This window comes from Balaenoptera physalus, assembly GCF_965194825.1.
Source record: "Balaenoptera physalus genome assembly, chromosome: 2".
Lineage (NCBI taxonomy): Eukaryota > Metazoa > Chordata > Mammalia > Artiodactyla > Balaenopteridae > Balaenoptera > Balaenoptera physalus.
Genome location: NC_138883.1, coordinates 27,951,434 through 27,979,417, shown reverse-complemented (window position 1 = coordinate 27,979,417; position 27,984 = coordinate 27,951,434). Strand labels below are relative to the sequence as shown.

Below are 27,984 nucleotides of genomic sequence, written 5' to 3'. Positions count from 1 at the left end.
CTTTCCATGACTTCTTTCTGATCCCAAAGAGAGCAGAACTAGCTGATAGTTCGATTATCTGTGTACTCAGAACAGAACAAAACCAAACAGACCCTAACAAAATGAAAATTGTGTCCTTATAGAAGCACTCCAGTCTGTGCTGGTGTGGGCTTTTATATGCTTCTTCCTTAAGAGTACATTGCTCCTTCAATAGAACCCTTTCTTAAAGATTCTGATTCTATGTGGGTTATGTTTTTTCTTTAACTTTTTATTTTGAAATAATTATAGATTCATGGGAAGTTTTAAAAAAATGTACAGGGAAGTCCTCATGCATCCTTCTCCCAGCCTCCCCTATGTTAGCATCTTACATAAGTAGAGTTTCTGTATCAGAACCAAGAAATTAGCATTGGTATACTCCACAGAGCTTGTTGAGATTTTACCAGTTTTACGAGCGCTCAAGTGTGTATGTGTGTGTAATTCTATGCTGTTTTATCATGTGGCTTTGTGTAACCACTACCATAATCATGATACAGTACTTCACATGGGATTCTGAAGAACTGTTAAAAGATAAGGAGTGAGTCACTTTGCTCGTAGTCGCATCCCCAACTTGAGTTCAGGACTTTGTATTGCTGGGAGGTGCCACATAGCTTTTGCAACCTCAAGTGGCTTTTGGTCTTTTTTTTCATGGGATCATCAATACAAGTGTGTTTCTCAATAACTATGCTTTGAAGAGGTAAATTGTGGTCACTTTATTTAAAGGAAGTGAACTGATAAGTATATACCCCAAAGCCGAAAAATCTGTTATTGATCTTCATTTTGGGGGCAAATTCACCAATTCTGGCACAACAGCAATGGACTGAATGCTTGGGAGTTCTTTTTCTGCCAAGTTTTAGAACATTTGAGATTTGCTCAATAAATAGTGCATCTTTCTAGTTCCTGAAACAGTGAGAAGACTGTCCATCTGCCAGAGAAATGCCCTGATACGTTTGAAGTGAATAGGCATGATTCTATAGTAAAAAAGTGAAAACTGTCACTTAATAGCACATTCTCAGCATTGTCAACATATTAAACTCTGCCTCACTCAAGAGCCAAAGGATACATTATCATAACTACCATTCACATGGTATGAGGATTTTAATTATCTTTGCATCTAGTATAGCAAAACTAAGGTGTTTAGGAATGTAAGTCCAGTGTTTTTAAGCTTTCTGTTACCAGGATTTGCTGACAAATCTGCAGTCTAGCAAAAACTGTTTATATGTGTGTTCTGTTCTAATACCTGCACCCCATTCTCTTCTCTAGAAACTCTTATTTCTGACACTATTTTTGGCAAGAGTTCCAGAGGAGAGGAATTCTGGAGTTTGTTCTGGTTGGTCCAGAGTCAGTAAGCTGAGCCCTGATGAAGTAAGGGGGTATATGATGAGGAATGAAGTCCCTAAACACCAAGATAGTAATCTTGAATAAAAGCAGCTTTGGGGTATTTATAAAGAATATATTCTACCAAATGTAATTGTGGTTTTTTTGTTAGGGATTCAATAGAGTGAGAATTAAGCAAAGCATCAAATTGATAATCCTATTGTCTCATAAAGCTTGATTTGAAAAAGTCAGTTTATTTAGAAACAGTAGCCAAAAAAACATTTAGAGTCTTAAATATGCTGAAAAAGGTAATCACCGACCCATATTCATGAAGGAGCAGAGGAAGAAAATAATCAACTTTAATGACTATTAAATGAAAAAGAACCAGAAAAGAGGTCAGGTTATTTTCAATAAGAAAGCAAGCTTATCTTTGTGGAAATGTAAATAGATTTTAAATGTTAAGAGAGGAAAATCAGGGTTGTGTCAGTACATGCTCCCCCTACCCACCCACCCACCCAATCAAGAAAACAATGAAACAGCCTCTTTAACAAGTGGAACAACTACAAAGATGTTTTGAATAAATGTGCAGAAGTTAATTCAGAAAATACTCAAGCCAAAAACAATCTATTCAATGGATACTGATACAGCCTCAAAAAGCAGTTGCTGAAGACAGCAAGTTGAATAATTTTAGAAATACTACATCAGTCACAAAGCTTATAATTAGAAGGGTGTCAAAAAGGCAATGTATTGGCCTACAGAAAAGAAAAGCAGGTTGATGTCTTAGCAACCAACTAGCAAATAGCAATAATAGCTATGTCACGTGTCAAGTAAACAGCACATCAACATAGGATTGTTATAAAGACTAAATGAGGGAAGCATATAGAGTTTATGGCACATGGCTTTTTTTTTAGGTTGGGTTTTGTTTACCTCTCAGAAAACGTTAACATACCACTTTAAAGCTAAGTTTTTTGCTATCTTTACAGATATCAGTGCATGTTACTACATGGTTATAGTACAAATGAAATTCAGAATATGTTTTATATCAGTAATGTCACACATCAGTGCTGTTCTTAAGAAATAATTCTTCACTGTTAGGAGTACAAGTTCATGATTTTGCTAACAGTTTATGACTGCTGAGTAATAATGTAGCTAATATTTACTGAGCACCTACTGTACGCTAGGAGTGTGCTGAGGATTTCATGTATGACTTTACCTAAAACTTAGATCAGTACTATGAGGTAGGTACTATTTTATTATCTCTGTTTTACAAATGGAAAAGCTGAGGCCAAGGGAATAAGTAACTTGGCAGAGATCAGAGCTGGTAGGTACTTGAGCCAGAATGACATGACACTCCAGAACTCATGCACCTAACCACAGAACTCTACTTAGGAAAGGTATTGGTTGAGGGGGAAGGTGAAGGTGGGGGTGGGCAGCAGATCAGATAGCTGAGGATAAAGTGGGGGAAAGGGAAGGGGAGAGATGACATTCTTGCCTGAGGTACTCAGTGCTTGCTTACTTTTCAGACTTAGTTAAGGAGAAGCAGTTGTCAAGGAGATAGGAGTCTGAGCCACAGAAATCAGTAAATATGGGGAGAAAAAGGGTTTTCTAAGGGAAGACTCTAGGACCTGACGTTTGTTTGAGGGGTGATGCTGGAGAATTCGGAAATGGCAAAACAAGAGTTTGTCAGTGTGAAGGGTAAGATTGTTAGAAACAAATAACCCCGAAAGACTCTTGGTGAAAGAAGGCAGACTGCTCAGTGTGAGTAGATGGACATGTGAAACTGGTGGGGTTTGGAGTGGGTGTTCCTATACTGTTTTCGTTGTCTGTACCTGCCCTCAACGTTTCATCAGACATTCCCTTCTTCCTCTGGGGCCTAGCATCTGGTTTTCTAAAAGAATATGATTGAGCATTCAACTCCTGGACACTTGGTTATACTCTTTAGGTTTATATAGTCTGAAAGAACTTCTTCTGGTCTATAGGAATTGTCTACCCCTGAAAAATACCCTTTTCATGAATTATCTTTTTCCATGGGTGAGCACTTAGTACACATTTTTAAGTGTAGGTACCATGATCTACCTCAGAGATAGAGCATGCATTATTAATGCTCTCAAATATGTAACCAGAGCTCAGTCTTTACAGTGTGTGTTGTATATACTTAAATCTGACCAAGAATATGTTTATACTTTCATGAGAAGTATTGTATTTGCCATATTGTCACAAGCATCAGCCTGACAGAACTATAACTTTAGCTCTCCCCCTCATCACTTTATCTCATTATCTTTTCTGATTTTCTCATTCCTGAGAAAATGATCTTACATTGTGTGAAATACAAATACACATATATTATGTGAAATACAAATTACCTAATAGAGTTTGTGTAAAAAAATCAATGGATTTTTAAAATTTCTGTTTTGTTTTGAATGCATGCATCATCAAACTATGTTTGATCTGCTTTACAGAGCAAAGATTCAAAACTATAAAAGAAAAAAGATAGAATCAAAGATTATGAACATTTACACTTTGCTGTACACCAGAAACTAACACATCAACTATACTTCACTTAAAAAAAAAAAAAGATTATGAACATTTAGAATATATACTTCATCCAGGTAACTGGTTACCAAAATTTCAGCAAATTTTATAAAGATTTTAAAAGAAATATTTTCTTAAAGACACATGTAAAATTATGTTATGGAAACCTTATTTTAAATTATTTTTTCTGAGGATTCTGTATTACATCATTGAAAACAAAGACAATTTTTTAAAGTGGACCTGTGTACCTCCCTGGGTCTGGGGTGCAGAACTTTATTAAAGAGTGCTGTGCTATCGCTGCCAGGTATGCCCTTTCTCTGATGGAAAGAAAAGGGCTCAGGTACCCCTTATATACCTAGGAGATGCCTTTCGCCTCTTCACCGTATGAATCCAGTCTGGAGCTGTGTATACTATATACAACCATGTTTGAAATAAAGGGTCCTAATGAACATTTTTTCTGCATGGAATGCCAATTAACTGCCTGCTTTCAATTGATCATTGGACATTAAGTCCTCAGTAGTGCCATCATCTTAAACCACAGTCCAGCCCCTACTGTCCAACAAAGAAGGATTGGACAATTATGCAGTATTTGACCAGACACTGAGCATGTCTAATTTGGGAGAGAATAATATCCACATACACCTTGATGGAAAGAATAAGCAGAGATTTGGCAATATTATGACTGCTAAAAGAACACAATAACCATCTCAGCTTATGCTCGAATGTGTTCCCACCATACTTGGTAGAAACAGAAAAATATAATAAACTAGAATTCTTCTGTTGGCAGAGCATATATATTTATGCATTCTTGTGTGTTTAGCTCAGTGGTTAGAGAACACTTCCTGGAAAGACTGCAGTACCCAAATGTTTTCAATTTGAGCTTGTACATTTCATCTGATTGGTCCCTGGGACAAGGTTCACTGCCCTGGAGGTGGCTTGGCTCAGTGTTTAAAACACTAATGAATTTCAGGTTTGGGACAGAAAGTGGCTGTTCATATTGGACAATCATGTGAACTTGGAATTGTTTCCCATGAATGTCTTAAATAATTATGTAATGTCACTCTGGACAGCAGGTTCTTCTGTCCCCAAACACATGCCTGATTGCCCTTGCTCAGGATACTCAGTGCTTGCTTGCTTTTAAAACTGAGGTTTGGCGGAGTCCTTCATTTTTGTAAAGAGAACATTGTGGGAGAAAATAGGGCAAAGATCATCTGAGTGCAGTTGGATGTGATGAAGGACACTTACAAATAACCTTAAAGCAACCCAAAAAGACTGGTTTGGGCTGAGTATGTTTGTTTTGTTTTTCCTCTTAGCTGTTTGGAGTAAGAGAAAATTCAAAAGAAAGTCGTCTTTCCTACCTTTTTATGTTGATACATCTAGCAATAATTTAGGGATTTCATCTTATCTGATCCAGCTGACCTGAAAAGTCAAGGAAGTGGAGTAGTTAAATGTGGAAACTTGTTTTGCACAGAGGGAAAAGAAGTAAACTAATGAAGTCACAGACACCCCTTAATCAGAACACAGAGCTCAAGCTCTGTGTGACGCCTATCCTGGCCTGCGCACCTTTGGCATGCTTTCAAAGACTTGATTCTGACTAGCTGGGAAGCTAGATACAGTTACTCAGCTTTGCAGATGTCTTGCCTATATGCTCAGAGCAAGTCACAATTTGTGTTGGAGCAGTAGGTGAAAGAAATGTTGATTTCATGAATTCCTTAATCTGTGAAAGATTGACCATGGGCTGTAATGTCCTTATGGAGCAGGAGAATTTCCATTTCTGTGTGATGCTGTATTTGTCCCATTTAAGCCATCCATAGTCTGTGCAAAGCCTCCCATCTGGGCTTCAGTTTCCTCCTTCCTCTTTTAAGTAGGGTAGGCCAGATGAGCCCCTAAGGCCCTTCTAGCTTTCATGGTCTGAAGTTCAGTTTCTTCTGCACATAGGAAGTTGGGGCATTAATTGCATTGGTCACCTAGAGACTGTTTGGGTTATTCAGCCGATAAACTCTTCCAGCAGATAAATGTGAATGTACAGCAACACTCAGGTCCTGCAGGAAGTTTGTGTCGGCTTTGCTGGAACAATCAGTGGACATCCGGGTGATGAAGCACTCCTAAGTGCCAGGCAGGGGTTGTCAGAAGATAGTGCCGCATCAGTGCTGGATGCTCACCGGGGATGGTGGCCTGTGTGAGAGCATGGGCGGCAGCATGAGGTGGTCCACATGCAGCCTGGCATCAGAAGGCCATGGGTTCCTCCACACTCCTGACTGCCCCCACCAACCCAAATGCCCTAGCCTCGTAGCCTTTGGCGACTTATCTTACAGTTCTAAAACTTCTGTTTGGTTGTTTTAAAAATGTTTCAGGGTAAAAAGCTTAAAGGTAATGTACTTGAAAGTGTCTTGCAAATAAGTGGAGCTTGATAAATAGGTAACTCAAAACAGCAATGTATAAAAACCCGAAATAAGATAGCCTTATCTGAAAGATGAAGGAGAAAAAAAAATAACATTTGTGTAGTGAGAAACATTTCACAGAGCACTTTAGGACATGTCTTTTTATCCTTACAACCTCATTTTACAGATGCAGAGACACCTGCAAGTTCCCAGGGTCATGATACCTGGAAACAGTAGAGTGGAGATTCTTCTGGTTCCAAACTGTTGTGTTCCTTTTACAATATTTTATAGTTAATGTTAAACCTCTGGTAATTCTGGAAAAGGAAATAAATGATCAAAAATGGTAATGGTACCTATTTGAGGGGTTTCTCCTTATGCTCTTTTTATATGACTACAGCTGTACTGACTGCCATTTAAGATAAACCCAGGAAACCCAGGCCAGTCGCTCCTCACTTTGTGGGACCTTAATTCCGAAACAGCTCCTGGGGATAGCTGGAAGATTTGAATATCTCTGGGATGTCACTGTCCAGTTTCGAAATAATTTTGTAAATGGGTTTCTTCCAGGAAGGATCTGAGTCTTTGCCTGCGGAGACAGCCCTGAAGAACTCCTGTAATGTCAAGCTGGCGATTTCCAAGAAGCAATCTGGGACCTGCACTCCCAAAGAGACCCACAAGGAAGAAAAGACGTGAGGCTGTGAAGCACTGGCACCATACAGACCTCACTGCCTGATGCTGCCTGTTCCTAGGGTTGTGGCCTGATCAGAGCATCCCTGCTCTACTGGCCCCTGATTTTTGTGGAATCTCTTCCTCCCTCATCAAATACATACCTTAAAATGATGGTACTGATGAGACAGCCCTGGGAGAAAGCGTATTAGGGACACTCCGTTTGTAGGAGTAGCTGATTCCACTAATGAGTGACGTTTTTAGTAAGTGGGAAACTCTGACTCTGATTGACATTAAATCTGTGGTTCGGAAGAGGTTTTTAGTATTCTTTTCCTTAGTGCCTCGTGTGGAAAGAACTGCCCCCAAGCTTACGACTGTCGTACCTCATTCTGCCATCTTTTGGGACTGGGTTCGAAGGACTTGGAATCATTCCTGCTCCCAAAGCCAACCAGGAGGCTTGCGGGGGTTTGGGGGGGGGGGGCCTCAAGAATATGTTCCAGGACCTCACCCAGACTGGCACCATTAATGATGGGACATCCTACAGGGCCTCCAGATCCAGCCTGGCCTGGGGCTTGCCACCACTGCATGCCAGATGACACCCGCACGTGGAAAGACGTGGCAGCGCTGCCTCCCGTCCACATGCCTTGACCCCCACGAGCCTCACAAAGGAGGCATGGTCCATTTTCCCCGCAGGTAGGCTTAGGTTTCCAAACATATTCTGATGGAGCATCTAGCCCGCGGATGCCAGCAGTTCTTCCCTTTTCTGGAGGTGTCAATACACTGCTCTTTGTGATCACAGTCAAGTGAGAAATGCGAGAAGAGGGAGGTGTAGTCAGTGACCAGACACACCCAGCACCTGCAGAACAAGATGCCAGCCTAACAGAGCTGTCAGCCACACACAAGGAAGATAACGAGTTCTTACCAGCGACACTTAGGCCACTTGCTCACCCTTTACTGGTGCTTTACCTCTAAGGTGCCACCAGCGTGCCTTCACAGAGATCCCCAAGGGACTGAGAAGCTTGAGTATTGTTTATTATTTCCAGAAAGGATTTGAGGTGGCTTGCCATGGAAGACCCACAGATAAAACTGTTCAAGGGGGAATAAAGATAAGAACCAAATGATGGAAAGAACAGAGACTGTTGTAAAGAAAACCTAGGCCAAGACTAGGTGCTGCAACTAAGCCCTGCATTCAGTCCTGGGCCTCCTGGCGCTAAGGTGAGAAGGTCGACAGGCTGTGTAACTCGGTCATTGCAGAGTATTGTCTAAAATGGCATAACAGCTGACCTCTGGCCAAGTTTATGAATAAAGACTGGCTGTACATTCAGTTTGCAGCATCCGTCAGTTGCCTAAGAGAAGATGTGCAGGCTGTAATCTTTGTGGATGGTACAGAGATTGGCCCCAGGCTGCCCTGCTCTCAGTGATGTAAGGACAGACACGGAAGGGGATCTTTTATAAAACTCCATTCACAAAGGGAAGGCACTCATCAGACCTCCTGGGACCCAAACACATGATCTTACCTCAAAGTCGTTTCCCTTGTTATAGTGCATATTGAGAGCTCGAAAAAGCTCCGAGTTGCGGAGAACCACCAGCATTTTGGGATTTGTGACACCATCTGAAATTGCTTGCCGGGCAAATTTCTCCATTTGGATATAATAAAACTCACGAAAGTTGCTGAACCACTTGATCATCTGGGAGGTAATGCAGCGGTTGAACTGTACAAACAACAGGGTCCATGAAGTCAGATGTTTGCCATGAGGTGCTCGGAGTAAGAACTGTCACCTTCCAGTTCAACACAGGGGTTAACAAGAATGGCTTCAACCAACACTAAAAAGGGCTTTCTTTAAAAAAGAAGCCACAGCTATTTTCTAAGCCTATACAGTTATACACGGAAAAATCTGAATTAGCCATAATGCCCATTAGAAAATAATTATATTTTATAGCCTAGATTTATAAAGGTTTTTCACTCTTGAAGTGTGACTTTGGGAGGGTCCAGGGTCAAGACTAGTGTGGTCCCAGCTTCTGCTGCACCCAGGTAGATTGCATGGCAGCCCCAGAGCCCTCTGCCAGGTAAAGAGCCAAGGAAAGGGGTAAAGGTGTAGATCAGAGAGCCATTTACTGGCAACTCAAGAGTTGCAGAATGAATCAAAATGAGAGCTTGGTGCAGGGATCAACCAAGCAATTGGATATGAGGGAAAGAGCTCAAAAAAAGCAAAGGATACAAAGATACAAAAGATACATAGATACAAAGTATTAACAGCCCCTAACCCAACACCCAGGGTAAAGGAGGCCCTCAGAAACTTTATGGAAACAGGCAAGGCCTGGTTCCAACCATCAGACCTTGATTTTTCGTATTGTCACATTGATTTGTATGCACCTTCAGTCGGTTTTGAAACACAGCAGTTTGAATGTAAAGTTGACAGGGACAGTGTCCAACTCTTGATACACTCTTTCTTTATCATAGTGTCCCCAGCAAAGACAGAACACTAGGCCAAAGATGCCATTTGCTAGTGGTTCTTTCTAACCCTGCCTCTCTCCCCATGTGTTTCTGGGTATACCTACAGTTCAAAAGCTTAAATTCAGACACCCAACTTTCCTACCCCCAAAGTTAGCCCTGATTATTCAGGCAGTTTCTCAGCCCAGACCAAAAATGCCACCAATTCCATCCACAACATGAAGGGGAGCTAAAGTGCACATATGATGACATAGGACTTGCCTCACATGGGAAAAACCTGCTGCCACTTGGGAGTTTTGCAGAGGCTGAAACTCAGTTGAAGGACTTTACCTGAACATCAGGAAAATAAGCCTTCAGGAGGTTGGAACTAGGATAGCGTGTGAAGAAAAACATTAGTTTGGCCTTCTTTAAGTGACCAGGGTTGAGGCCCTCCTGGATTTATCCCAGGGTCAAGGAAAAGTAATAGCAGTTTATCAAATAATTTTGTCAAATTATCCAAATAGTAAATTGCCCTGTTCCTTATGGTTTCTATTTTATTTTTTTTTCTGGTTGAATGATGTATTTGCTCTGTTTTTCTGCCTTTAGCAAGTATGATCAGATAAGCTTTTTCTTTCCAGATGCTGAATACCATATATGTACAGTAAAGTTGCAGAATTTAAAAAACATTTTGATGTGTAAAACTTCTATGGCATATGTGATATCAAATACAGTTTGGTGTACTGTGTGTGTGCTTTCACAATACGATGGGAAGAGACGGCAACTCTCTCCCAGATAAACCATTTCAAAACCTCAAGTAGAGATTTACTTCTCTCTGCCTCAGTTTCCTCATCTGTAAAATGAGAGGAGTCGACTAGATGGTCCCCATTCTGGCTCTCGTCATTGCCTTTGCAGTGTTGACGCCAATGAGCATCTAACCAGACTGAGTACCAGATCACAGTTAACTTTGACTCAAGAAGCTTGAATTGCTGGGCTGCAACTGCTCTCCATTTGCCTGGCAGAATTTTCCCTCATCCTTCCCGTCTCAAATCAGATGCTCCCTCTGCTGTGAAACCTTTTCTTGCCAAATTAGGCCTTCCTTACCCTGGGCTACCAACACTCTTTGTATAAACCTTTTTTTGTAACAATGACATTATTGGAATTTTATTGCATGTTTGTCTCCCCATTTAGACTGTTAGCTCCTTGAGAGCAAAGACCTTATCCTTTCATCTTTGTATTCCACGTGCCTAGCCCGGTGCTAGGAACATAGTAGGTGCTCAATAAATGTTTGTTGGATGAAGGAATGAGTGAGTGATTAAATGGTCAACTTTAATCCTTACACAAATATGGCAATTCTATTCCAACTCATTCCTCACTCTGGGAACAGATTCCTTCCCCTTTAATAAGAGTAGGGGGCTGTGGTGTGAAACCTAGCACCAGGGTGGGAGGGAAATAAAAAATTCTTACACAAGAACACTTAGCATTCCCAGGAAAAATCCTAGGGCTGAGTGACAAACATACAGAGTTACCCTGGAGCTCAGGCCTGAGAGCTGTAGCTTTAGGACAATAAAGACTTCTCAGTAGGATATGTCAGTTTACCCGAAGGAAACCAAGCAACTGATTATAATTATAGCTGGCCAGACACCAAGGCTGCTGTCCAGGAGGCCCCTGTGCCCTGCCTCATTGGCCCTACTTCTTATCCTTCATAAATGCTGTGGACAGAATCCTGGATTGAGTCCAAAGACCCAGTTTCAGATACAGATTTTGCCACCAAGACCCTGTGTGACCTTGGGCAAGCCACTTATGTTCTCTGGACCTCATTTCTAAACTGTGGAGTGTAGTGGTTGGAGCTTGTGCTTGGCAGTCAGATGCTGGGTTTGAATCCTGTCTCTGCATGTGTCTGTCTTTGACTTTGGGCAAGTTATTTTGCTTCTCTGTCCCTGCCTCCCTGATACTGATCTAGAGTGGATGCTTGAGGAAGGTAAGATAACACAGGCCCACAATCCGTTATCTGAAACGCTGGGCCAAATGGAGGCCAGACTTCAGAATCCCTGTCATTTTATAAAGGTAATGTGGTGTATGTGTTAGTTAACGTGTGTGTGTGTGTTAGTTAACTAACGATGTGTTAGTTAACACCCGCAGCAGGGTCTGTGGCAGGAGTCTAATCCGTTTAGTATTCCCACAGCAAAATCAATGACTAATTATGCTAAGTGAGATAGTCTATAAATAGCCTCCTATCAGTGCAGGTCAGGTTTTGCAACCAAGTGAGTTCCCATCAACCTTAGGGGAAAGAAATCATAGAGATTTTCAGAGCATTTCATGTCTCAGAGTTGTGGCTAAGTGGTGGTGAGCAGGGGAGCTGCCAGTTGCAGTGCCCGCCGCAGAGAAGGTGTGCAGTAAATCATCATTGTCTCATCATCATACCTGCTCTGCCTGTGTCACAGGGGTGTCATGTGAATGTGAAGGTCCTTGAGAGCAAGAACCTTGTCCTTTCATCTTTGTATTCCGCGTGCCACGTGAAGAACTTGCTCATAGGTGGCTTTCATGGCCCAGAGGAATAAATCTCTAATGCTGGAATGAGGGAATAATTGGGGCCAGGATGCTGCCTGGGGGCCCCCGATCATTCCAAAGGTAGCCAAGTGCCTGACCGGGGCAGCCGGGCTCCGTGGGTGGCCCCCGAAACCTCCTGAAGCTCTTGGAGCCCAATCCTCGTTTCACGAGGCAGGGCCAGGCACACCCCTGTGTGTGTATTTCTCAGGGCCAGGTGCCTGAGAGATAGCGGCACACCCCTCGCAGGGGAAGGACAGCAGAGAGTCTTTGGGGACTGAGTTCTTGAGGTTCTTCCACCACCTGACTTTGACAGAGAGTCTTAAGCAGTAGCCTCTTATCAAAGGCCCGACAGATAGCCTTCCTCACAGAGGGCTAGCACCTGATGAGAAATTCTGTCTGTGTTGATATCTCTGTGCCTACTGGTGGCTGGTGAGGTGCCCTCAGCGTTGGCTTTGTAGCTGCTCACTGCCTGCCAGGAAAGCAACCCGCGGTGCCAGAGCTTCGGGAGCGTTTCCAACACCTGTGACCAGCAGGGGGTGCTCATAGCATTTAGGACACAAGAGCGGGCCTGGTGTGGTAGTGAGCTGGTTCCACCCCATCCTGCGCCCTCACCACAGCTTGCCAGGTAGAGGGCACGACTGTTCACACCTGCTTGTGCGACTCCACAGGCACAAGGAGATTCGATTTAAGGCTGTCCCTGAGAAGCAGCAGCGTGAGCTTGGCTCCCTAAAAAAGCAACATCCAAAATATGTTCTCAGGAACTTGAGTGCTACAGATGCCTGTTGGAAAAGGGTCCTTTGGTCATATGAGTTTGGGGCTGCATACATTCTCCTCATAGAGCTTTTCATTGGACTTAAGCATGGCTCTGAGAAGTTTCGCAGTAATGGAACTAACCCAGTGTTTACCCAAGCTACTTTTTCTCCTGCTTCAACAACTGTTAACATCCTGAGGGAGGGTTACTCTGAAGAAAAAACTGTTTAAGAGTGGGGTCTGCCTAAGGGTTGCAAAGATGATGCAATAAGATTCAGACCGTTGGGACTTCCCTGGTGGCGCAGTGGTTGAGAATCTGCCTGCTAATGCAGGGGACACGGGTTCGATCCCTGGTCTGGGAAGATCCCACATGCCGCGGAGCAGCTAAGCCTGTGCGCCACAACTACTGAGCCTGCGCTCTAGAGCCCGCGAGCCACAGCTACCGAAGCCCACGCGCCTAGAGCCCATGCTCTGCAACAAGAGAAGCCACCGCACTGAGAAGCCTGCGCACTGCAACAAAGAGTAGCTCCCGCTCGCCGCAACTAGAGAAAGCCCACGGGCAGCAACAAAGACCCAACACAGCCAAAAATACATAAATAAATAAAAATTTTAAAAAAAATGATTCGGACCCTCTCAGACCAGCCTGGGCCCTGCAGCCTTCCCCATGGGGGCCTCCTCTTCCTCCACATGTGCGCAGCCCTAGGCTCTCTCTTCAGCTGCAGCTTAGAAGTTAGTCCTTAAACTGAAATCTTCTTACCCCTTTCAGCTTACCCCTCAGATCTAATCCCTGCAGAAAACTTCCCCTTTCCCATCTGCTCCAGAAGTTTCTGGTCCCTCATCTCTTCCCCATGGATTATCTGCTCAGAGCAGACCTTTTGCCTGTAGAGCCAAGAGGCTCCAGGAGCCATGCCTCAGGTGAGGCCATTCCTTTGACCGCTCTGCCAAGGTATATGGGCAGCTGACAACCAAATGATGGGGTTCTTCCTTCCACAGGGTATTTTGGGAGCCAATTTGGGTTTAAAAACAGACAAAACCCTTTCAGACCCAAAGGACTAAGTCAGTAGTGGTAGAATCTGATGTGTCACAGAAGACGGTGATAGACCCCTCCAAGCATCCTTAAATCCCAGGATGTGGTCACCACTTTCTCAGGAACCTAACAAACACGAGCCACAGGGGAGGGAGGCCCAGAAGCAACGTTAAGAAGACCACCGGGAAAGAAGAGAGCTGTTCCCTACGCTGGGTAGTTATTTGTCCCCCCCTCCCCTCATCGTCCAGACTTCCTGTCTCTCTGGGCTGTGACAACGAGAACTTCGATTACTAGTAAAGGATATGTAAAGGGCTGAAGAGAAAGGAAGTGCGTCCGTGACAGCCTGCAGGCCACCTTGCTCCATTTTCACTGAGGGAACGAGGGGCAGTCTTTCCAAGCAGGTGGACGTGAAGAGCCAGGGGCACTGTTGCTGGCTCAAAGCCAGTGGTCGCAGTTTGGCGGCTCCCCAAGGTCGCAGGGCCGCCTCTGAGGAGGGGTGACTCTGGGGAGATGAGTCCTGCGGAAGATTGCCCCTCCAGTGGCCACTGGGTCCATGGCCCAGTAGCTGGCTGAGAATCTGATCTTCCTGGATGTGGGCAGGCACAGTCAGGGCACAGTTTGCTGGGGGACCCTGATAGGGTTTGGGGATCATTCTCGGAGAGGCAGGGTACCTGGGAGAATCTAGAGGCTTGGCCAGAGATAAGTTTCCCAGCGGAGCCCCTGTCTGCGGCTGGGCCCTCCTGGGCAAGGCAGCCAGAGGAAGTGGATCTTTACAGGCACCTCCCTCAGGAGGCGAGAGCTCGCTTCTACCGTCTGGCACCAGCCCCGGGAAGCTTCTGCCCAGGTGAGTCAGGTGGCCTGATGGATCCAATAGCACCTTCTGTAATACTGAGTCCACAGCCTGGGATATGGCCCCCGTCAGTTCTTTCTTCAGAATCTCCAGCAAAGCCCGTGCTCCAGAAGGAAGGAACCTGGGTTCCTCAGACTGGTGTTTGACCTCAGACACTCTGTGTTTCTCCACCCTGGAGGGGTCCCCGCTGGAACCGTGGTGGGCACTGTCCACAGCCCAGGCCCTAGACCCAGAGCCATTCCTCTGCTTCACACTCAGAGGGCCCTTCCCTGTCTCTGAGCCTCCCGGGCCCTGAGATGCGGCCTTGGGCTCGGCAGCCTGCAGGATGTGCTCCTGCAGGTGTTTTAGCTGTTGTTTCAGCAGGTGAAGCTGTTCTCTCACCCGAGGGCCCCCCTTCCTGCTTCCCCGGTCCCCGGCAGGGCCTGGCTTCGGGGGGCCTTGCTGCACGGGAACGTTCTGCTTCCTCTTCCGCTCTGGGCAGCACGGGCTGTCCCTGGCTGGGGCATTGTCTGGCACCGGAGGGTTAGGGGAGAGGCACATGCCTCGGACGATGGTCTCTACTCTGGCCCTCTTTGCCTGGATGTGCTCATCCCAAAACCAGTCAGGGTCAGTGAGGCTGGAGCTGGGGACCTGGCTCCAGGGAAATGGGGAGTCTCTGCCCTGTTCTCTGGGGGACGGGCTTCTTCCATTTTTGGTACAAGGTTCTGCCAGGTATGAGCAGGCCCGGGATGGTTGAGAAAGCAAGGTGAGGTTTGGATCCATCCCTTGGCTCCACAGAGGCTGTTAGTCAGGGTTCCGTGAGAGAACTCCTCCTCCTCAGGTCCTCAGCTGGAGGTGCACCTACAGTGAGCTGGGGGCTTCTCTTCACTAAGAGGAAGGATTCAGACTCTGCGATGCCGGGGCTTACCCACCTCCTGGTCAGACTCTGAAATTAGAGACAGGAGAAAACAGTACATGTGACTTTGAGCGGTGCTTTTCAAACTTGTACGTGCAAACAAATCACCTTGGAATCTTGTTAAAATGCAGATTCTGAGTCTGCAGGTCTGGAGTAGGGCAGAGATTCTGCATCCCTAACCAGCTCCCAGGTGATGCCATTGGTCCAGACCACACTTTGAGGAGATTCTGAAGATCAATCCTCCAAGGAGAAGGTTCTTATCCTGCCAGGGCATAACAATAAAATAATCTGTAATACTAATGATAATGGCAGCTAACTGCATAAATGGCATTGGGCCAAGAACTTTACATCCATTACCTAATTTATTTCTCATAACAGCTCCGTGGGAATGTTGTCAGTCCTATTTTACAGATAAGGAAACAGGCTCAGAGGAGTTAAGATGTTACCTCCCCAAGGTCATACAGCTAGTAAGTGTCAGGCTGGAGTCAGAACAATATTTGTCTTGATTCAGAGTGCCTATCTGCAACAGAATCACCCTGGGCGCTTGTTAAAACAAGCAAATTGAGTAGGCCCGCCAGTCCTAATTAATCAGAATCTCTCGATGCTGGGGCAGGGCACCTGCCTTTGAAACAAGCAAACTAAATTTTGAGAACCCGCTGTTTGACCACTATGCTATCTTGCTCCTGGAAGTGTCAGATTATGCATTTCTCTTTCAACGTTTCACAGCTACTTTTTAAGCATCTACTATACATCAGGCCTTCTGGGCACTTGGAGAGTCGGTGGTGAACAAGACAGCAGAGTCTTGCTCTCACAGAGCTGGGCGTGTAACAGGGGAAGAGAGAATAAATAAGTACATTTTCAGGTCGTGCTAACTGCTATGAAGAAAAAGCACAATAAGGGACTGGAAATTGGGATGAAGGTATGGGGAGAAGGAGGGAGCTATGTTAGAAAAGACTGAGTAAAGCTGTTTTATTCCCATGAATATCAAAGTACACTGCACTTGAACCAGGAGGCTTCCGGTAGCAGGTATAAGGCACTTTGAGTTTACGAAACATTCCTTTATGTAACGTCATTGCATCTCACACCAACCTTGAGAGTCAGTGTAATTCTCCCATTTTATAGATGAGGAAACTGAGGCTCAGTGAGGCTGAGTGGCTCTCAGTTACAAGATTCCAAGTCTTCTGATGCAGCCACACTTCAGCTCCCTCCCTGAAGATGAAAAGACCTGCATAAGAGACTGACTTCTCTGCCTGTTAAAAAGTTTCATCCTTTCCTAGAAAAGGTAAGTGAATTTCTTTTTTCTCTACACATTTTCACACTCGATTGCTGCTCTAGTCCAAATGATGGCGGGAGAGAGCTTGCTTTCTTCTTCCCACTTTCATCCTGAAGCTTACCTGGAATTCTCTGCTCCAGGAAATCTCAGCTCTTCTGCATCCAGTGGGTTCTAGTCAGTAGACTTGACCACAGCCTCCACCTGGAGGCGGCAGGTGACTGGCAGCCGCACAACACAAGCTCTCTACGAGCAACATCATGCCAAGTGCCAGGGCGGAGGGTGGGAGCTGGTGGCATCTGCCGTGCCGTCATGGGCGAAATGCCACTGAAAGAAGGCTAGGTTCTCAGGTCAGAGTAATTAGAAGATTCTGGCTTTGAGTAAGTAATACATTTGTAAATTACTAAAAAAAAATAAGTGACTCGCCAAATTAATATAAATTAAAGAATTTGTTATCGCCAAGTTTTACCAACAGTTTGGATGGTTTACCACCTCTTGGAGAGAGAAACATTTAACTTCCTGGGACCATTTGGCAATGAATATATATTATTTGTATCATATGAAAAAATTATTTTAAAATCATATCATCTAATAAGCATAACTGGATCATTGAGCATGCCTTAGGTGCTTTCTAACTAATAATGATCACTACACTGGAAGAATTGATATTTTAACCAAGAGGAACTATACAACAATAGTATAAACCATGTATATTTTCAGTTAAGTAGCTTCCAAAAAGAAGAGGGGTTTGGTTATAGTTATTCTAACTACTTAGTGAATATTTCCTAAACTCAACATTTTCAAACCCAAACTCTATAGCTGCCCCTCTGCCTTACCTCTCTGCTACCTATCTTATTGTTCAAGCCAGAAGGTGGAGAGTCTCCTTGACCCCCGCCCACCTCCTTATCCTCAACATTGATTTGGTCACCATGGCTGGTAAATTTTTGGGCAAAAATGGCTCTGAACTATATTCTGCCATGCTTTTCCCATTATGTTTTCCTGATTCCACGTCTCATAACTTTTCACCTGGACAATTCCAATACCTCATGACTGGTCCCTATCCTCTAGCCTCTCCTTACTCTGGTCCTTCTACATTCATTCATTTATTCATTCAACAAGCATGGATTGAGTGCTGACAACAGACGAAATCCTCTGCCCATGTGAAGCTAACATCCATGCAAAGGGAGACAGATGTAAAAACATAGTAAGTAATGGAAGGCCGTTATATAGGGCCTTGTTGGTCATTTGTGAAAATATTGGCCTTTACTCTGAGACAAACGAAGACCCATTGGAAGGTTATGAGCAATGTGACCTGACTTAGTTTTAAAAGGCTCATTCTTTACTGCGTGGGGAATAAACTAGGGGGCGGGGAGCAAGGGTTGAAACAGGGAGACTACTTAGGAGGCTCTTGCGATAATCTAGATGATAATAATCCAGATGAGATGGCTTGGACCAGGGTGGCAGTAACGGAAGTGGGAACTTATGTCAGATCTTGGATATATGTTGAAGTTGGAGCCAGTGGGATTTACTAGCAGATTAGATGTGAGGCCCAAGAGAAAAAGAAGTATTACTGATGATGACTCTGAAGTGTCTGGCCTGGAAGGATGGAGTTGCATGAACTGAGCTGGGGAGGGCTGCAGAAGGAGCGGGCTTGGGGAGGAATATCAGGAGCCCAGTTTTGGACATGATAAATTTGAGGTAATTATTAGACATCTAAATGAGGGTGTTGAGAAAGCAGTCGGATAACTAAGCCTCAGGTTCAGTGGGGAGATCTGGGCTAGAAATATAAAATTGAGAGTTGCTGGTGTGTAGATGGGTGAACTCATCAAGGAGTCAATGTAGATATAGAGGAGGCTGAGGTCTGAGTCCTAGGAGTTAACAGCATGAAGAGGCTGGGGCAAGAGGGGACCCAAACAGGAAACACAAGGACCAATCCGTCCTAGGAAGAAAGCTAGTCTAGTCTAGGTGTGTGTGAGGTCCTGGGAGCCAAGTGAAGAAAGTGTTTCTAGGAGTGGGGAGAGGTCAAGTCACATAAGGATTGTGAATTGACCGTTCAAGTTAGTAATTCCAGATGTTAATCAGAGTCATTTGGGATCTTGTTCAGAGTAGTTTTGGTGGAGTGGAGGGGGGGAAAGCCTGGTTGGATTGAATTTTAGGGAGAGGACAAGAAGAGGAATTGGTGACATTAACTATGACAACTTTTTCAAGGTGTTTTGTAAAGAAGAGAGAAATGGAACAGTAGCTGCAAGGAGAAGTGGGGTCAAGAGAGGGTTTCTCAAAGGAACCCTCCCACACTGTTGGTGGGAATGCAAACCAGTGCAGCCAATGTGGAGAACAGTATGGAGGTTCCTAAAAAACTAAAAATAGAGCTACCGTATGATCCAGGAATCCCACGCCTGCACATATGTCAGCAGAAAACTCTAATTCAAAAAGATACATGTTGGGAATTCCCTGGCAGTCCAGTGGTTAGGGCTCCGTGTTTCCACTGCAGGGGGCATGGGTTCGATCCCTGGTCAGGGAACTAAGATCCCGCATGCCAGGTGGAAAAAAATTAAAAAATAGATACATGCACCCCAGTGTTCATAGCAGTACTATTTACAATAGCCAAGACGTGGAAGCAACCTGAATGTCCATCAACAGATGAATGGATAAAGAAGATGTGGTTTATATATAGACAGTGGAATACTAATCAGCCATAAAAAAGAACGAAATGATGCCATTTTCAGCAACATGGATGGACCTAGAGATGATCATACTAAGTGAAGTAAGTCAGACAAAGACGAATATCTTACGATATCACTTATATGTGGAATCTAAAAAAAGTGATACAAATGAACTTATTTACAAAACAGAAATAGACCCACAGACATAGAAAACAAATTTATGATTACCAAAGGGGAGATGAGGGGAGAGGGATAAATTAGGAGTTTGGGATTAACATATACACACTACTATATATGAAACAGATAAACAACAAGGACCTACTGTATAGCACAGGGAACTATATTCAATATCTTATAATGGAAAAGAACCTGAAAAAGAGTATATATGTATAACTGTACACCCGAAACTAATACAACGTTGTAAATCAACTATACTTCAATAAAAAATAAATTAAAAAAAAAGAGAGAGAGGATTTCTCAAGACAGGAGGAATATCAGGATATTTGCAGGCTGTTAGCAATGATGTTGTAGAAAGATAGTATTTGTTAATATAGGCAAGAGGGGGAGAATTTCTGGAGCCTTGTCCTTGGGTAGGAAGGAGGGGGTGCGATGTGGTGCACACGAGGAGGGCTGACTTTAGAGAGGAGAACCCTCAGCTCATCGGTGGTGGCAGTAGAAAGGCAGGTACGTGGGCAGGTGCTGGCATGGGGGTAGATGCGGTGATGGGAGCTGGGGGAAGTCCCTTTTGATTGTTTCAGTTTTCTCAGCAACATTGTCATTGGCATGAGTTTTCTGAACTGTAGGTCTGCTTATGCCCATCCATGGAATCAAAGCCTTTGCTAACTTCCTATCGACCATAAGGTTCAGATGTCTCAGCTCCTCATAACATGGTCTTATCCTAACTCCTCTGGAGCCACTACCCTCAACAGTTACTTGCATTGAGTGGTTAAGAATCTGCCTGCCAATGCAGGGGATGCGGGTTTGATCTCTGGTCCAGGAAGAACCCACATGCCTTGGAGCAACTAAGCCTGTGTGCCACAACTACTGAGCCTGCGCTCTAGAGCCCGCGAGCCACAACTACGGAGCCCGCATGCCACAACTACTGAAGCCCAGGTGCCTAGAGCCCGTGCTCCTCAACAAGAGAAGCCACCTCAATGAGAAGCCCACATGCCGCAACGAAGAGTAGCCCCCGCTCGCCACAACTAGAGAAAGCCTGCGCGCAGCAACGAAGACCCAATGCAGCCATAAATAAATAAATAAATAAACAATAATAATTTGTAAAAAAGAAAACAAAAAACAGTTACCTGCATTGCACTGTCCTGGGCTGTGTTTCCTGAGCTCACCAAACTCTTTCATGCCTCTGGGTCTTTGCACCTACTGTTCCCTCCACCTGGAAGGCCCTTCTCCTGCTTTTCCACCTGAGAAACCTCTACTCCTCTTTCAAAATCCAACTGAAATGTCAGCTCCTTTCTGAAGCTATCAGTGCATCTCCCCTTCAGACTCTGAGCTCCCGCCTTGTGTCCCCAAGTGGTGCCTGACCACGAATTGTCACCAAACAGATTTGTGGTGACTCAGTTAAATAAATTATTCTCTCAGCACTTTAGACTGACTTTTGTCTCCTCATTAGAGGTACATTATTTCACATCTCTCTAGCACCTAGCACAGAGCCTTGTGCATGAAACAAAATCAACACAGACAGACCGAGAGACAGACAGACAGACAGATAGAAGAGCATAGAACCACCAACTGCCACATCTCCCTTGTGGGTTATTGAAGGTACTGTTTCTAGTGTTCCGTGTAGTCTCTGTGCCCTGGAAGGCACAACTGCTAGAGTAAAAGACAGGACTCAGTGTGTTCAATGAAGCAAAAATCAGCAAGAATGCCTTGAGGTCAGAAACTGGAAGTCCAGCCAGACTCTGCTGTGGTTGGGTGCCCAGAGACGTTTACGCCCGTCTCTGTAGGACAATCATGGAAACTCTGCATCTGGGCAGCTGAGAAACAGGAAACCTCTGTGCTGGGGCCAGCCTGCTGCCCAGAGCCCTTGATCTGGGTGTGGCCTGAAGCAACAATGCTTTCTGTCTGAAAATTAACTAACAGCACTCTCACATTCACTGATCGAAGTAGCCATTGTCACAACCCTTTAAAAATAGGTTTACTGCCTTTCTTAGATTATGAAAGTAATACAGAATCATTTTACTCCCCAAATATAGAAATGTATTAATAGGAGAAGAAAGACACTTACAATGATTCCTCCTAGAAAAAAAATCACAGCTAACATTTTGGTGTTCATCATTTTTTCCAATGTTTTTCTCTGTGTACAGATAAATTTCCATAATTACTTTCATTAAAAAGCCAACAATGGAATCATAAATGCATAGTTCTATAGCTTCCAATTTTTTTCCCTCTTTCGTGTCAATGAATATTCATCTACAGCAAAACTGTGAAAGCCAATTAGTCCACTGTATGGATGTACCATAACTTATTTAATAAATTCCCTTTCTAGGGACAGTTAGATTCATTCTTATGTTTTCACTATTATAGCCGTAGCATGGACCTTGGAGTCTGACTGCCTAGATTTTTTTTGAAATTAATTAATTAACTTTTGGCTGCATTGGGTCTTTGTTGCTGCCCACGAGCTTTTCTCTAGTTTGTTGAGCAGGGGCTACTCTTCGTTGTGGTGTGCGAGCTTCTCATTGCAGTGTCTTCTCTTGTCGCGGAGCACGGGCTCTAGGCACGTGGGCTCAGTAGTTGTGGCTTGCGGGCTCTAGAGCGCAGGCTCAATAGTTGTGGCGCATGGGCTTAGTTGCTCCGCGGCATGTGGGATCTTCCTGGACTAGGGCTTGAACCCAGTTCCCCTGCATTGGCAGGTGTATTCTTAACCACTGTGCCATGAGGGAAGCCCCTGACTGCCTAGATTTGAATCCCTAGAGCCACTTACTAGCTTTGTGACCTCTCTGTACTGAGCCTTCCTGTCAATAAAATGGGAATAACCATAGTACCTACTGTTATCATAGGGGTGTTGTGAGGATCCAACGAGTTAACATATGTCACATTTTTAGAGCAGCTCCTGGCACATAGTAAATTGCTGATGTGTTAGCTATTGTTATTATGAGTAGTATTGGGTTGAACACGCCTATCTATATCCTTGGCAACTTATCCTATTATTTTCTTATGTTACATTTCTAGAAGTGGAAATTCTGGGTCAAAAACTAGGCGTATGTTAAACTTTCATACTTGTCACCCAGCTGCCCTCCAGTTTACACCCAACTGATTGGAAGTAAAGATGAGGGTCTGAAGGAGAATTTTCAATTTTGACTGTATATTTCTGTATTAATTGAATTTTCATAAGAAAGTACTCATGCATTACTTGTATATACACTTTTATATAGCCAGTTTGCTCTCTTACCAACATATCTTTAAAAGAACACATATCCTCTCATCCTCACCAACACTGAGCATGTCAGTCTTTTGTCAGAGTCAGTCTTTTAAATCTTTGCCAATATGATGGGTGAAAATGTTATCTCATCATTTGTATTTCTTGCTCATTTTACATATATTTTGGGAGAAATAGTTATGTTGTATATACTGCAAAACTCAAACATGTTTATATCATTTGAGTCAATGACTCTACATCTACAAAGTAAAATCAAGATGCTATTAAAAAATAAAATACATTTTTAAAAATTAAAAAAAGAAAATGAGGGCTTCCCTGGTGGCGCAGTTGTTAAGAATCCGCCTGCCAATGCAGGGGACACGGGTTCGAGCCCTGGTCCGGGAAGATCCCATATGCCACGGAGCAACTAAGCCCATGCGCCACAACTGCTGAGCCTGTGCTCTAGAGCCCGCGAGACACAGCTACTGAAGCCCGCGCGCCTGGAGCCCATGCTCTGCAACGGGAGAAGCCACCGCAATGATAAGCCTGTGCACCACAGCGAAGAGTAGACCCCGCTAGCTGCAACTAGAAAAAGCCCACGCACAGCAACAAAGACCCAATGCAGCCAAAAATAAATTTTAAAAAATTTTTTAATAAAAATAAAAAAGAAAATGATCTGATACCCACAGATTTATATCAAGAATGATTATCTTAATATAATTTATAAGACTAGAGAGTGGTTAAATAAATTATAAAGTATGATATCATCTATGTGATGCTATATTATGCAGCCATTTAAAAAAATCATGTTTGAGAAGAGTTTGTCAAACATTATTTTATAGTAAGTAGAGGGGAGAGAAAAATCACGTATTAAAAATACAAAGAAGAAAAGGATGAGAAAGAAATACATTAAAATGTTAGAAGTAGTTCTTCATGGGTGATAGAACCATAGGTAATTTTTTTCTCTATTTCTTCTTTTTACTTTTCTGTATTTTCCATATTTTCAGTGTGTATGTTCTCACTCTTGTAATTAAAAAAAAAAAAAGGCATCCCTTGCCTTGGATAATTTAATAAAACTTGCATTTATAGGGTAGCCTATGCATGTTTGGGGTCAGAAAATATATGGGAAATCTCTGTACTTTCTGCTTAATTTTGCCATGAACCTAAAACTGCTCTAAAAAATAAAGTCTATTAAAACAAACAAACAAAACTGGCATTTTTCTCTTATTGACTCTTTCCCAGACATACATTTCTGGGCACCAGACAGGAAGAACCTCACTGGAGAAGAAAATTCATCTACAAACACAAGCACAGAACACAGGGCTTGTAAGTTAACTCCAAAGGTATGTAGGATTTTATAGCTAGAAAGTGTAAAATGAGGGCGAGGTTGAATTTCAAGTAAATAATAGACATAAGAAAGAAGCTGTGTGTCATCTCTTTTCAGCTGAAGTATTTGAAACCATGGGTACGAGCTGAAAAGACAGCTCAACTGCACAGATCACCTCCTGACATGAGAGCCTTTCTCCCTGCGAGTCTGTGCCCTTCCATGGGATCTCCCTTGAGATCTCCCAAAAGCTCTGCCCAAGAGGGCAGAGGGGAAGAGCTGCCCACAGGGCCAGCTGGGGTGAGACTAGCAGCTCACAGGCTGTGTTTCCCCTTCTGTGGTGTGTCCACATTTAGGGAACAGCGAACACTTCTGACAAACTCCAGCAGGGCCACTAAGAACCAATCAATAAAACAAGGTGGGCTTATGAGGAGTCCTTAGATAAGAGGCACCATGTGAAGCCCAAGAGATGCTAGGTCATTCTCATCCCTATGACTGACGCTCAGACCAGATTTATATGAGGTTTATTGTTATTTCCTTGATAATGTTCCTGCAAGGTTTTTGTTGGGAAAATTTAGTGTTTGTCTTTGCAGGTTTTTGTTCATTCATTTCCTAGACTCAGTTGGATTCCGATTGGACCAGCCTAGTAGATCACCACTCCAATCATTTCTCCGTTGGAGAAATACGGAGGAAAATGCCTTATCCTGAAACAGCCTCTTCTGTGCAGATGTCATGGGATCTAAGGGCCCACCACGGGTGATTCATAATAGCGATCACTTAATCACACATTTATATACGAATACATTTTTGCCTGATCCATAGTATTTCTGAACAGCCTCCCATTCTCGTACTTAGCAGGCTCAGCAAACTTTAGCTGCCACCTAAGACTTGTTCAAGGTGGCACATCTCAAGGACATACAGCATTTCCATGCTTTACTAAGGTGTTTTCATATACGACCTCACCTCGGCTTCATTTTCTGAGGGTCCCCTGCATCATCCATCCCCACATGGCTGTGGGCGGGATCGGGGGCACCCATTCATCTCTGGTCCAGCCCTGAGTAGCTCTCCCCGCTGCACTGGCTGATGATGGAAATGGTGAGAGGAGGTCAGACTGACAGCCCAACATGCACAGCCCTGACCATCGACAGACATAGATACAACCAAGTTGGAAGCCCTGGTGGTCTGCATGACTAGTGCCCATGAATTATAGAATCATCTACTGGTGTTGGATCTGGGTCAGACTCACCAGCTCTTAGGTGATCTCATACAAGTTAACTTTGCCTCTTCCCTCCCTCTGTTTCTTTGTCTGTAAAATGGGGTTGATAACAATGCCATTTACTAGGGGTTCGGGGAGGATCACAGGTGTTAACACATGTCCAGTGCTTGCACTCTCCAGCACTGATAATAGGTGCTCCTTAAATTGCAGCTTCCTTTCCCTGTAGGGCAGGTCTGGAAGGCCCCATAGCCCTGGAACTTTAGCACTGGAATGTGCTTAGGGATCACCTGGTACAGTGGGTGGTTTCCAGACTTTTAGATTTCAATCATTAATAAAATGAAAAAAAAAATAGGATCAGCTTGAGAGTTGCTGACACTTTATTTGCAGTTAAGGGCACAAAAATAAGTATAAAAGACTGCAACCTACTAACATTTTTATTTCATAAAAAAAGAATCTTAACCACCCTGTTAAAAAAAAAAAACAGGAAGGGCATAATATCCAAATAAATTTAGCTTTGTAAAAAAACTCTTTACATTGTCTTTTCTGAAAATCAGTGAAAACATCACAGACCAGTGTTAAGGAACCTCTGATTGTCAAACCATGCTTTCGCTTTATGGATGAGGCAGCTGAAGCCCAGAGAGGTAGAGTGACATGCCCAAGGTCACACAGTGGCTGCCATGTCTCACTGTTATCTAGGACAACACCCCTGGACATAAGAGTTCCTTTCATGTGGCTGAGACAGGTGCTCTGAGCTGAGAGTTAGTAGGTCTGGGCTCTACTCCCAGCCATTTGCCCTCAAGCCACACTTTATGCCTTATCTGTTTTTCTAAAATGGGGATGATAATCACCCCCTCACTAAGACTGTCTGAGAACCTAATGAAAGATGAGCTTCAAAACTGCTCGGAGATGCATACCAGGGTATTAGAGAGTGAGGTATGAGGAGTGACAAGTCTCACTGTCTGTGATTTACTTGAAAGTATTTCTGCCAACAAAAATAGATGAAGCAAATATGGCAACATATGAACAATGGTTAAATCTAGGTGATGGGTTTATAGATGGGTGTTGTTACTCTAGTCTCTCCACTTTTCTGCATACTTGAAATTTTTTAAAATAAACATTCCATCATCATAAAAAGTGTTCTGGCAAGGTGAATGGAAGGGATGGTGTTACTCACAGAGAAGATGCCCTCAGGGAGGTCCGGTCCCGGGCTCTTCAGCCAGGTGGGGCTCGCCACCCCAGGAGCTGGAGCAGCAAAAGAGCCACAGTCATGAAGTGATTTTGGTTTCCCTGCTTCCTCCCCAGGCAGGCCTGGTGCCTGTGGCTGGGTAAGGGAAGCCTCCCACCTCTTCTCAGTGCAAGGCACCATATGACAGACCCAGCCCTGCTGCAGCCGCTGGCACTGGGGACAGTGAGGGCTGCCTAGCGCAGCCAACCGGTGTGGGGGGGTTATGAATATGCAGATAGAGGCCAGAGCTGGTTGGCTGCCCCCCCTGCCATCTCCCACTCCCACCCCATCTCAGATGTCCAGAAAAGCCAGCTCAGAGAGGACCTTCTTGAAATGCCATCTCTTCTGTCCTTGCCTAAGGATCCACGGAGCCCCTTGATATTTTGAGGCTGAGTTACCCAGCTTCGCCCATTACACTGGCCTCCAGCAGGGAGCTCCTGACCTCTGCTTCCAGATTCTCCAGAGAGTCAGCTCCAAAGTGAACATCTTTCTCCCTACCCCTCACGCATCCTGAGGATATGGAAACCAGCCCAGCACCAAAAATATGGCATCTCGGCTCTGCAGGAAGGCTATGCGGCTTCTCCCTCCAGCAGAGGTCTGAACACTTTTGGGGAGGCTGTTTGCTGGGCCAAAAGCCCCCTTCTTTGGCAGAGCTGGGGAGAACTCACTGGCCAAATCATTTCCCCCCAACATCACTAGAATTTTAGCAACTTCTCCTTCTTCATTTTGGGAAGTGGAGTGAATGTTGTGAAATACAGCAATGAAAATCGATGCACTGAAGCTCAATTCAACATGGATAAAGCCTCAAAATGTAATGTTGAGTGAAAGATGTAAATCACAGAATGACACAGGTACTGTGATTCCATTTATATTACGTTTAAAAATAGACCAAAATGTTTAGATTTTCGCTGAGTACTCATCTATCCATTATTTTTAATTACAGCTGAATGAAGAGATAGACAGATGGAATCTAGGTATCATGAATAATTCAAAGTGAATATAGGGTAGAGTCTCTATTTTATGGACCCCAGGCTCTAGCTCCATCTATCATCTGGTCAATAATATTAGAAAAAATATAAGTAAGGATGTGAGTGTATAGTTCAGACCACACTTATGAATACTGGGGAATTTCAGTTAAAGAAAAAGAATGTTGAGTATATTATTTAAGCTGAGCTGCCCTCTCTGTGGTGTTTTTTTTTTTAAATTAACTGAGCCATTTATTCTTCCTAGAAACACATTTTTTTTCTTATATAATTTGAAAGTAAATACATCTTTTGCTCAATTTAAAGAATAAACAAAAACATGTGTACAGTTTAGGACACATGCATATTGAAGCTGCAATGAAAGGTTGGGGATGGTTAATATATAATTCAGTATAGCACTGGTTAACTCTGGGATGACCAGCAAGGAGGGTCACATAGGGCTTTGCCATTTCTTAAGCTGCATGGCGAGTGTGGCTATTCTTTTTGTTACTTTTCTTTAAATCATACACATATATTTATACA

At 43.8% G+C, this 27,984-nt stretch overlaps 1 protein-coding gene and 1 long non-coding RNA gene across 2 annotated transcripts in view; both read right to left on the bottom strand.

The window, feature by feature from the left end:
• LOC309655997 overlaps nucleotides 1-27,984 on the bottom strand; it is a 106,002-nt gene that overhangs the window by 58,660 nt on the left and 19,358 nt on the right. The window lies entirely within an intron of this gene.
• PROX2 (prospero homeobox 2) lies at nucleotides 1,374-21,917 on the bottom strand. Its single transcript, XM_082451959.1, has 4 exons — nucleotides 13,968-21,917; nucleotides 9,691-9,792; nucleotides 8,426-8,620; nucleotides 1,374-6,895 (listed from the first exon to the last, which is right to left on the bottom strand). Exons 1-4 carry the CDS (start codon nucleotides 15,273-15,275, stop codon nucleotides 6,710-6,712), a joined length of 1,791 nt encoding a protein of 596 aa, XP_082308085.1. The 5' UTR covers nucleotides 15,276-21,917; the 3' UTR covers nucleotides 1,374-6,709.

Coding starts and splice junctions, on each gene's coding strand:
- PROX2 (XM_082451959.1), bottom strand. CDS start 15,275: ATGGATCCAAACCTCACCTTGCTTTCTCAACCATCCCGGGCCTGCTCA. Junction 9,793..13,967: donor CTTTCTCTTCAGCCCTTTAC/ATATCCTTTACT, acceptor GGATAAATCCAG/GAGGGCCTCAACCCTGGTCA. Junction 6,896..8,425: donor ACAAGGGAAACGACTTTGAG/GTAAGATCATGT, acceptor TTGGGAGTGCAG/GTCCCAGATTGCTTCTTGGA.